Source organism: Saccostrea echinata, unplaced genomic scaffold (assembly GCF_033153115.1).
Source record: "Saccostrea echinata isolate AGI-Se365-2 ecotype Australia unplaced genomic scaffold, CSIRO_AGI_Sech_v1 ptg000054l, whole genome shotgun sequence".
NCBI lineage: Eukaryota > Metazoa > Mollusca > Bivalvia > Ostreida > Ostreidae > Saccostrea > Saccostrea echinata.
The window spans coordinates 66756562-66767759 of NW_026889803.1; the positions used below are offsets into that span (position 1 = coordinate 66756562).

The 11198-nt window shown below is 32.6% G+C and overlaps 1 protein-coding gene across 1 annotated transcript in view; it reads right to left on the reverse strand.

Annotated features, from left to right (window-relative positions):
* Positions 1-9304, reverse strand: part of LOC133205689 (uncharacterized) — a 204308-nt gene extending 195004 nt beyond the window's left edge. The window contains exons 1-3 of the mRNA XM_061341541.1: positions 9202-9304; positions 5162-5477; positions 1816-2003 (exon numbers count right to left, since the gene is read on the reverse strand). Coding sequence (XP_061197525.1) covers positions 1816-2003; positions 5162-5477; positions 9202-9259 — 562 coding nt within the window. The 5' untranslated portion in view covers positions 9260-9304. The remainder of the gene's footprint in view (positions 1-1815; positions 2004-5161; positions 5478-9201) is intronic.
* Positions 9305-11198: the final 1894 nt, after the last annotated feature.

The window sequence follows — 11198 nt, forward strand, 5'->3', positions numbered from 1 at the left end:
CAAGTGAAATGTCATCTCGGGAAAGATAGTTTTCAGGATAAACTTACCCGAACGGGAAAGTAATAAATTTCAGGCTGAGCCAGTAAAACTTTTCGAGTTTATTAAAAGAATTCAATAACAATAAACATTCAAATACATTGTATTAGAAACTGCACAAGTCTGCTACATTTCGTTTATTTAATCAGTAATCTCCAATACTTATCATAGGAAGTCCAGTTACTTGTATAATATCGGAACCAATCCGGAAAGATCTCAAAATTACGGAATAGCTAGCTTTATAAACAGAAACGATGTTTTGGAAACAATGTTTTGTCAATATATGATTAAATCAATAGATATTTTAACAAAATAATAAACAAGTACATAATAACTGCTTTTAAGTGGCTTATACATTAAAACCTCACAATAAAAAAAATAACAAAATACATTTGTTTATATTTTTCTAGATTTTAGTTTTCGAGTTCTGTTTTGGGCTAATTAATGATACGTTTTCAAATAAACAGATCAGCAAAATTCAATGATTTCCCAAAAAAAAAAATAAATCAGTAAAACTAGATGATTTTCTCTATCTTTTGGGGGGCAAGTGAATTTTGAAACTGGGCAAGTGGATTCCCAGTCATTACTTGCCTGTGGGCAAGTGAATTTCCAAAAAAATTCTAGACCCCTGATTTATCAAATAAATTTTATTTTATTTAAGAGCAATAATACATTAGACATACAGCCACCAGTAACAAAGCTGCCAGCATCATAAGATGAAAAATCATAAGGACATACATGTGATAAGTCAAAGACCACAAAACTGTACAGGAGCCATAAAAAAACTGGAATTTGGGTGAAAAACTGTACACTGTCTATCAAAAATGGTACAAAAAACGGTATAAAATATCGCTTGAATTCTTCTGATAAGGCACCTTATTTCTAAATCAACAAATATATATTGTTGCAAATGTCTTATTTTAAAAGTTGTAATGGAGATTTGAATGCTTTAAGATTTCATATATTGTGTTTTATAATCACAATGTTCTTATGAATCGACTATAAATTAAGCTAGTTTAGATGATAGTTTGTTTGCCAGCTTTACATAGTATTAACATGAGAGTCAATGTCTCCAATTTACATCTTGTTCATATTACTCATATATACATCAGCAATGCTAAATAACAGCAGCAAGTACAATCATACATAAATTTCAGCACATAAAAACTTAAAACTGTATCCTTTATTTCATCGTAATCATGGTAATAAACATCGTATATTTTATACCTATGGAGATCTGGGTCAGATTCATGTATATTAAGTCATGTTTATCAACTTTAGAAGTTGGCTTAAATTTTTTTCAATCAAGTTACGAAACATTAACATTTATAATTAAGTACCCCTTTAAAAATAAAGCTACCTAAAGGGGTATCTTGATACGGATTTATAGCAAGATAATTATCCCAATTGGCAGTTCACATCTTCACACGCGATGGTTTGTGTATACTACACAATTATCAGAAGGTCAAGTGTCAAACACTGGTGACGTTTTCCAGTGTCCCGCGAGCGAAAATGAGAGGAAAATGGCGGCATTTAGCGAGAAATTCAAAATACTGTACAAATTTTCATATTCAGTGAATTTTGGTGTCCCGTCGGTACACGGTGAATGGGGCTCGAAAAAACAGTACATTTTGCGTACCTATCACATGTATGTAAGGACCAGGATCATTCTGACTTAATTCTAAAACTGCTTTATGATCTGAGGCCTGGTCTCTGATCAGTAGAGCTAAAAATCTGTGGAATTCATGTTAAAATATCAAAGATTAAAACAAGGATTACTTGATATTGTAAATGAGCTAGTTGAAGTTAAGGTTATTAGTGTTCCTCCGAATTCCGTCTCTATTTTGTAGTATCTTCCCTGTGGTGGAACTGTTCCTTGTGGATGTTGATGAAATAAATGGTCTGCTCTTAGTTCTCCATCAAAATAAGGAATCGTCAGCTTAGCTTCAGATTGAGAACATCTTGTTCTAAAATCGAAAAAAAAACATCTAATAACAACTGATTTCTGAGATAATAGAGAGGTTTAGCAAACTCACCTGTACGTGTACTTGTACGTTATAAACTACAAGTTAGAATTAAAAGTACAAGTTAACATTATTTTTTTGTTTAGCAGTGTAAAACCTGTACGTGCACTTGTGTTTTAAATGTAGGAGTACTTATCATTAAAAAAAAATTAGAAAACACATGCAAATTTAATATGTGTATCACTGTTTTAAATAAATATATACATATATTTATAAGAAAAAAAGGAAAAGAGCTCTTATAATTTTAATCCCTCAAAGCTTGTTTTGAAAGTCTACATGTTGTATATATTTAACACTTTAAAATATATTTTTCAATTATAGATGTTAAGTTCCTTATATCGGTATTTGCATTAATTCTTCAGGTTTAGGACAAATCCATTTTTTTTATTGAAATAAACAGCAGATAAGGAAACATAAGCTACAAGTTTGGACTTAATTGTACTCGGCCATCTACATGTAAGTGGATACGTATAGAAATTTGTCGATAGCAAAACATTATTATCGCTAAGGATGTTCCTTAGAAGTTTTATGCAATGGAAATTAAGCATGTTGCTCAGATAAGAATATGCTTAAGAAATTTAAGCATATACTTAAGAAAATTCTTAGAATTTTTATGCATACGAATCCTGGTACATTATGTTACACGGCAAAAGGAGCAATTTATCTCAATTTTTCTTACGTTATCTGTGTTACAAGATCCTAGCGATGTACATTTGCCAGTCTTGAATTTCAATGTCTTTCTTTAGGATAGTAGTATTAACCAAAACTTAGCAATAAATTTTGTATGGTTTCACTGTGTTACCATAAAAGTTATTCTTAAAAAATATTGCCAATACCTAATTGCTTAAGATCAAATATTATTAGTGTTTTTCTTGAGTTGTTGATCAAGTTTGATCATGTTACACCTATTATTAGTGAATACTGATCATTTTTCTGCATGTGAAATGTATTCCAAATGTAGACTACCGGTAGTACCCATGTTACCATTTACTTACACATATTCCAAATAGTTCATTTGTAGCATAAGTGACAACAAGTTATCACGTTTTTGTGAGAATGGTGTGTTATGCCCCGCCATGAATACGGCTGGGGCATATAGTGTTTTTCATGTCCGTCTTCCAGTGTTTTTTTTTCAGTACTTTGGGACTGGGGCCCTCAGAATTGGGAATTTCAGCGTCAATTAGGCTAAATTGGGAATCTCCCAGAAAACCCAATCACTTAAAAAGCAATGTCAAAAAACTTTGTTTTTGTCTTCGTATTACTTTAACAAACAGTTGTTATAACAAATCAAGACTATTCTTGGTATGAATTATCTAATTACTTGCAGCAAGAATAATAGTGGTATGAATTATCTAATTAAGAAGAAATCCAACATGGCTGAACAACAAAACCTGCTTGAACTTCACTGAAAAACATGCAATAAACAAGCTGAATTTGATCACATATTTTTCTTTGGGAAAACTTCCACAACATTTTGGGAAAATACAGGCATATTTTCAACTGGGACTGGGGTCGAATTTCAGCCCCAAATCGGCCCTAAAAAAATCACTGGTCTTCTGTCCATCCACCCTTCTGTCTGTCCGCAGTGCTTTGAGTTTAGCTCTGTTCAAAGCTCAGTTTCAAAGAAACTATCCAAGATATATTTATCAAACTTCATATGTTGATACATACTGATGTAAGCTACTCAACTGCATCAACATTTTTTGACCTTGACCTCACTTTTCTTAAATTAATGTTTAGCTCAGTTTTAATGAAACCAGTCAAGATATTTTTAACAAACTTCATATGCTGATACATACTGATGAGAGTGATTCAACTGGATCAATATTTTTTACACTGACCTTTCCTTTGACCTTAACCTCACTTTTCTTTAAATTAGTGTCAAACTTCATATGCTGATACATACTGATGAGAGCTATTCAACAGCATCAATATTTTTTTACCTAGACCTTTCCTTTGACCTTGACTTCACTTTTCTTAAATTAGTGTTTAGCTCAGTTTTAAAGAAACCATTCATAATATTTTTTATCAAAATTCATATGCTAATACATACTGATGTAACCTTTTCAACTGCATCATTAATTTTTGACCTGAACCTTCCTTTGACCTTGATCTCGCTTTTCTTAATTTAGTGTCAAACTCCATATGCTGATATATACTGATGTAAGCTATTCAAAAGCATCAATATTTTTTCACCTTGACCTTTCCTTTGACCTTGACCTCACTTTTCTCAATTTGTGTTTAACTCAGTTTTAAAGAAACCATTCATAATATTTTTATCAAACATCATATGCTAATACATACTGTTGTAACCTTTTCAACTGCATCAACATTTTTTGACCTTGACCTTTCCTTTGACCTTAATGTCATTTATTTTAATTAGCTCAGTTTTAAATAAATCATTCAAAATATTTTTTATCAAACTTAATATGCTGATACGTTTTTGTGAGAACTATTCAACTGCATCAAAAAGTTTGACCTTGAACTTTTCTGGGATCTTGACCTCACTTTTCTTAAATTTGCATTTTGCTTAATTTTAAAGAAACCATTTAAGATATATTTATCTAAGCTAATGCACTTATACATATATATCCAACTTTTTAGATTTCAATTTCAATTTTAAAGAAACTTTTCAAGATATTCTCATCAAATTTCATATACTAATACAAATTTTCATGTTGCATTACTTATATATACTCTCGCGGGGCATTCATGTCCTATGGACATATTTCTAGTTTGTTATTCTTAGTCTTTATGAAGGCTCAATAAAGATTCAAAGTAGCTGAAAATGTCAATTTTTCAAACTTTTCTGGCCGTTACCAAGACACAAAGCAACTAAATTTTATTTGATAAATGTTTCTGGTGCCAAGTTGTAATAATGGGCAAAGTTTCATTAAAATCGGTGATCAAGCATGGCAAAGAAGTGGTTGCAGAGAATAGCTCTTAATTTGGAGGGTCCACTTAATTTGGAGGGTGACACTTCATAATGGTAGACCATTACGCATGCCAGAATGTTTTTGTGAGTAGATAGTCTTATGAAATCAAATTAAAAAATAAAGTTCTCATGAATAAAGTGATTCACAGTATATAAATTTACACACCTCCAGTAAAACCCTTCATAGCGAAGTGGAAATGGTTGATTTGGTGAATACTGGCACAACTGTCCACCACTTGATAACCAAGTATCTCCACTTAGTGGTCCTCCAAGGTGCACACTTTTGTCCACAGATGTCAGATTAAATGTCCCTGAAGTGGTGTTCAAGATATTGCCACCAGCAGCATCTTTTAACCATGCTATCAATGGTTGTCCAGATATGTGATCAAGAGTCATGTGATAGGCTCGTTCTGCATCTGGTGGGGGTGTGCTTGGCACTGAGTAATTTGGATCCCATTCCAATGCTGCTTGTAAACTTGTTTCTGCCAAAAAAATGGAATGTGCAAGAATACTGTATACAGGGAAATTTTTGCCTCCGTTTTATTTTCGCTCCTTTCGCCCTAGACATAAGTGGGCGAATTTAAGACGGGGCGAATTCAAAGAAGGCAGTATAATTTCTTAAACAGAATTGTGAATGGGCGAATTTAAAACGGGCAAAATTGTTTGCAAGTGTGAAAGGGCGAAAATAACACAGGGCGAAAATAACCCTGTATACAGTATATGCATTTTGCAAAAGTTGGCTGTATCTGCATAAAGCTGGGGCTTCTTTTTTTTGAGAGAAAGAGCAAACATTGATGTGTCTGTTCATGATCATGAAGTTACCTTTATTTATTAATGTATTCCTTCCTTCCAAGTTTCTGACTAAAACCCGTTCCCTACGATCACATTACAGTGTGCTCCAAAAGCACTAGCCCAATGCCCAAACAATAGTAAAAATTTCACTAACGGTTGGGCTAGTAAATGTAGGTCGGCAACAGCCCAATCAGACTTTTAGAATTTTTTTAGCAAAATTAATTTATGATTTCTCAGTATTTCAAAAAATTGTCAAAAACACTTTTGTTTGAAAAATAAATTATCTTGATTGAACATTTACAACTTTCTTAATGATTTTTTTATCTTTCTTTTCATGCTTGAATTGGTTATTTAAATAATTTTGTTTCCAGTTGCCATGTTTAAATAGCTTAAGAATGTGAAGAATGAGTCGAGATGGAGACCGTCACTAACATCAAGAAATGCTCTGAATTAAAAAAAGTCTGTGAGTTTCAAACAAATGAAATTATCTAAGGACAATGAGCCATCACTCAGTCACAAACATACTGTGATGAAGTGTTGAATGTGCATCAGACTGAATTCATGTGTAAAAACAAAAACAGTTTTATCAAAGGAGCAAATATCTTTGCACAAATGCTGTTGTGTCATATATGACAATAAATTGACCGAAAGGACAGTGCATAGAAATTTAATTCTTAGAATTAAAAGTGAGCCTCAGTGTTTTCCCTAAGAACCGACCACCAGCCAAATTGACCGCTTCAATTAATAGAAATGCCGGTTAGAAATCTTAAAGTAAAAAAAAATTGAGACAAACGTCACATTGCTGATAAACCTTACATGACTCGAAGTAGCACGAATTGATTAAATCGACTGTATCCCAATCCCGATTAATAAGTAGGGGTGAAACGATACACCTCCTTCACGGTTCGATACGTATTGTATAATTTTGTCTCGGTTCGGTTATTTTCGATACGATACATTTTGATAGAAGGAAACAAATTCAACGTTGTTTTATGCTTTCTTTTTCTTAATCTAGTCACATATTTTACGAATTTTATTTGCAAATTGACTAGAAGAAATTGATTAAAATTATTTGACTGTCAAAAATTATTTTACAAGCTATCAGTCATCAAAAGTTTACGTTTTCTGTACTTATTTATTCTGAGTAACGTGTTTTACCTTATGCCAAACCCGACTGAATAACGATCCCGACCGAAAAATGAACCGAACCGAAAACTAGAGATTTTGCACCGTGTATCAAACCGAGAAAAAATACCGCGGTGAATCGATAGCGCGGTGAACCGTTTCACTCCTATTAATAAGAGGCATAAGACAATTGAAATTTTAAGAAGTTTTGATTGGAAAGAGGTCCAAAAAATTTGTCATGTTAGTGAATGAACAGTGAAGCTATAGTTTTGATAAACATTTATCAGGGATTTTTTTACCCTTTGATTCTAGGGGCCGGGGCCGTCAAAATTGGGAAAAATAGTGATATTTGGTTGAAATTCAGAAAAATAGCTTCATACAAATAAATAGGGAAAAAAAAGCAAGAGTCAAATATTTAATCATTTTTCTTATTTTTTATAGTATGAAGCTGGCTTGAACCAGCTTTAGTGATATGAAATAATAGCGGCTGTTGAAGTTCAGAAGCTTAAAAATGACAAAGCCGCAGGGTATGATAACATTCTAAATGATCATATTTATACGTTGTCATCTTTTTTACCTTTATGCAAGAAGTTCTTTAAAATAAAATTTGATAGTGGGTTTGTTCCAGATGAGTGGTTAATCAGTATTGTTTGACCAATTTATAAGAATAAGAGCGATTCAACCCTGGAGCCTGAAAATTACCGTCCTAGGCAAACTGGAACATTTGAACATTTTGAGAGACTGACATGATGCACGTTTATTTATTAAATAACGATCCCAACTTTAATTTTCAAATATCGATCCCGCTTTAAAAAAAATATAAATGCAAACATCCGTATTATTCCAAATAACTTCTTGGAACACCTTGGATGGCTCGTACATCGCACATAGAGAACATAAACACCTTTTTGTCATTATTTTAATAATTTATAACTTAATACATTATTCATATTGGGAATTTTTAGGTATAATTTTGAGAAAAATATGCACTTTTCAGGATTGGGAATGGGGCCGAATTTCGGCCCCAGAGAGACCCTAAAAAAATCCCTGTTTATACTAGCATTTTGTGACATTATGTATGACTAAAAATTCAGAAATTTCGACCCACAAGGGCTTTGCCCTAGACCCACAAGGGATCTAGATAGATAGTCTTGATAGACTTGTTAAAGAATCCAATATATCGCATTATAAAATATTGTATCATATCGTATTGAATTTTTTGCTCAATACACAGCTCTACTGATTACAGCAAATGAAACACTAAAGATGGGGTTTACGTTAAAGAGACAAGTAGCAGAACATCTCCCTAACAGAGTGGTTGCAAAAATATGATAGGTAAAACTGTTAGTTAATAGTACCTTGGAAATCAACCTCGAAGCGGCGAACCCCCATTTGTTTATGATTTTTGTGTTTCTTATCTTGTGTATTTTTTCATTATAGATCTACCATAAATGGCCAATTTTTAAACTTAACAAAAGTACAAACCAATTGCACAGAGTGACATACAGATAGAATTGACGGAAAAATCACATATTTTCGAGAAAATGGACTCCTTACATTTTATCAGTTAGTTGGGGGGGGGGGGGATCCACAGGTGGTGCCTGTGGCTGAAATGACAAAGCAACCCAACGCCGAATGCGCTTCTGCCTTCTGTGGCGATTTATAAAATATGCTTAGAAAACAATTTTTAAACTTGAAATTAAAAGAAATCAAACTTTCTTTTAAGGCCCTTGGTGTCAAAAAGCCTAAAACCAAGTGTCTTACAATAATTCCTCTGCTTTTGGTTGACTTCGTGTTTCCCGCCATGTTGTTTACACTGCGAATTTTATTAGGTCGTCCATAATATTAGTCGTATTCAATCAATCACTCAACTATAGTCATACTGTATCTCCCTATATATTTCGCAACTTCAGAATATGCGGACATGAATTATCAACGATTGTAAGCGACGTAATTTATAATATTCATGTTTATAAAAACGTAACGATTGTACGGTGCGTCGTTTAATCTACATTATGCATCATGATCTACTAGTCCACAGTCCAATACATTTCATCAGTCAACTTGGGTTCATGTGTTACATTTATACGATTAAAACAATACTTCACACCCTTTTGGATCATGTATCATTACGAACCATTGAAAAATTATAAAAAAAAAAAAAAAAAAAAAAAAAAAAAAAAAAAAACCTACAGATCTGGATATTTGTAGCTATTTCAATAGCCTATATGGAAATTGTGTACTCTTTGAATCCTACAAAGTCATTTATAATGTTATACGAGTACTTACCAAATGAAAAAAATAAAATTAAAAGACAGCATATGAGTGAAAACGTCTCCATATTCATTCGATTTATATTTGTCACTAAAAATCAGCCATTTTATATTTGAAATTTTGGCGTTTTACACCTTTTGAAGAAAGAAAAAATTTCATTGGTCCTCAACATTACGCCGACGCGCACGAGCGACAATTCATCACATGTGACAGATTATGGCGCCAATATACAATTTGGTCATGTAACCCTGGCCTGTGTCTGCATGAGACCTTTTCCGTTAAAAATATAGAAGACAGCTACCAAGAAATAAGAGAAGAATTCATATTCGTAATAAGTTTGTGACATATTTGGACTATTGCTACCATTTCCATTTACGCCTTGCACTGTGTAACGAGACAACCATATTTCATTCTGAAAGGGGGTGCCATAATGAGTGAGCCAAGACCTATACCAGAAATGCAAGAATCTATACTTATAAATTGATAAATTTTGCAAATAAACTCCGAAACGGGTGCATCAGAGTTCTTACTTACTCCTCTAACAATACACTAGATACAAGATGATGTCCGTAAACTATATTTAGATTTCACTCGCATAGTAAGTATATCGTACATTATATTAAAAATCTACTTTTAATTTCTATAAACAGCCATGAAATATCAAAAACGTGAGTACCATGAGTACGGTGGCGTTTCTGGTTGGCGGATCTAAGTTACTGGCAATTTCTAATGAAACTGAAAACAAGCAATCGTTTATTTATTTCATAAAACGTCATCACTGAATTAATCAATCAAAACTTGATTTAAATGATATAAAAGAAATAAGTTGTGATAACCGATTTAAAAGGGAAATGTGCAAATTATTTTCGTCATTCACCGATCTTAATATTGACGGAAGTTTCTAGAACATCATATAGCATCGAGCCCGATGTTAAAAAGAAAAACGAGGCGATTATAGCTGCATGAACATAAAAAAAGCTTTTGTGTGAATGATCTTTGAAATAATGGTAAATTATTGATAACACTATAAGTTATGAATATATTTATATATCGAAAGACAATAACATACAATTATGTAGTAGGCTTTCCCAATAAATTTATCAGTAAAATTTGTACATATTCTTGAGTGAGAGCATCGTAATAAACTTGCTTACATGAAAAGAGAAAATAAATGAATAAGGTATTGTTCAAATACAATTAAAGCTGTAAAATTTTGTGCTTTAATCAATACATTTCAGGTTTTTTTTTTCGGAATACAGTCTTTTGTATCAAATACTCGGCCTATTCATGGGGCGTTAAATGGTTTATAAATATGTATGTACCTTATTGATATATGAAAAAGTAAAGTACATTTTTTTTACATATCAATAAGGTACATACATATTTATAGACCAAGACCAGACCAGAGTACTTGTGAACCCCCTCCCCCCCCCCCAAAAAAAAAATCAAATATATCAGTAAAATGTACATATTCGTTGCTTTTATCCTTGACGGAAATGAAATAAGAGGATCTGAAGTACAATATCCACAACATAGTATAACAGGTTGGTTTCACAGTAAACGTCAATTAATGAAATTGTTATTTTTCAAATTTTTACAAAAAGGGGTTGTGTGGAGACGTATATCTACTTCATGCGGGATTTTGAACAAAGTATTTCTTCAATATATTTTCTGTCGGTAGTGGTATAAATTCAATTCCCCGTGCTTCATCTAGTAGCGAAATTTTTTAGCGCAATTTGACGTCATTGCAGCCCGGAGGACCGGGCTGCTCTATACATATAAGTTTAAGTGTTGGTATATGGGGATTGAGGTGGGAGAAGTTAATCAGAATTAAAGGTTTTCTAAACATTAAAAAGATTGTTAATCAGAATGTTCTTTCCCTTTATAAATTACGAGATACACAATATATTTACTTCCATAAAGTGAATCTGTAAAAATATATATGTTTTTCATATTTAATATATAAAGTTGCTTATCATTTACTATCGAAAAAACGACAGGTCCCTTTTTTT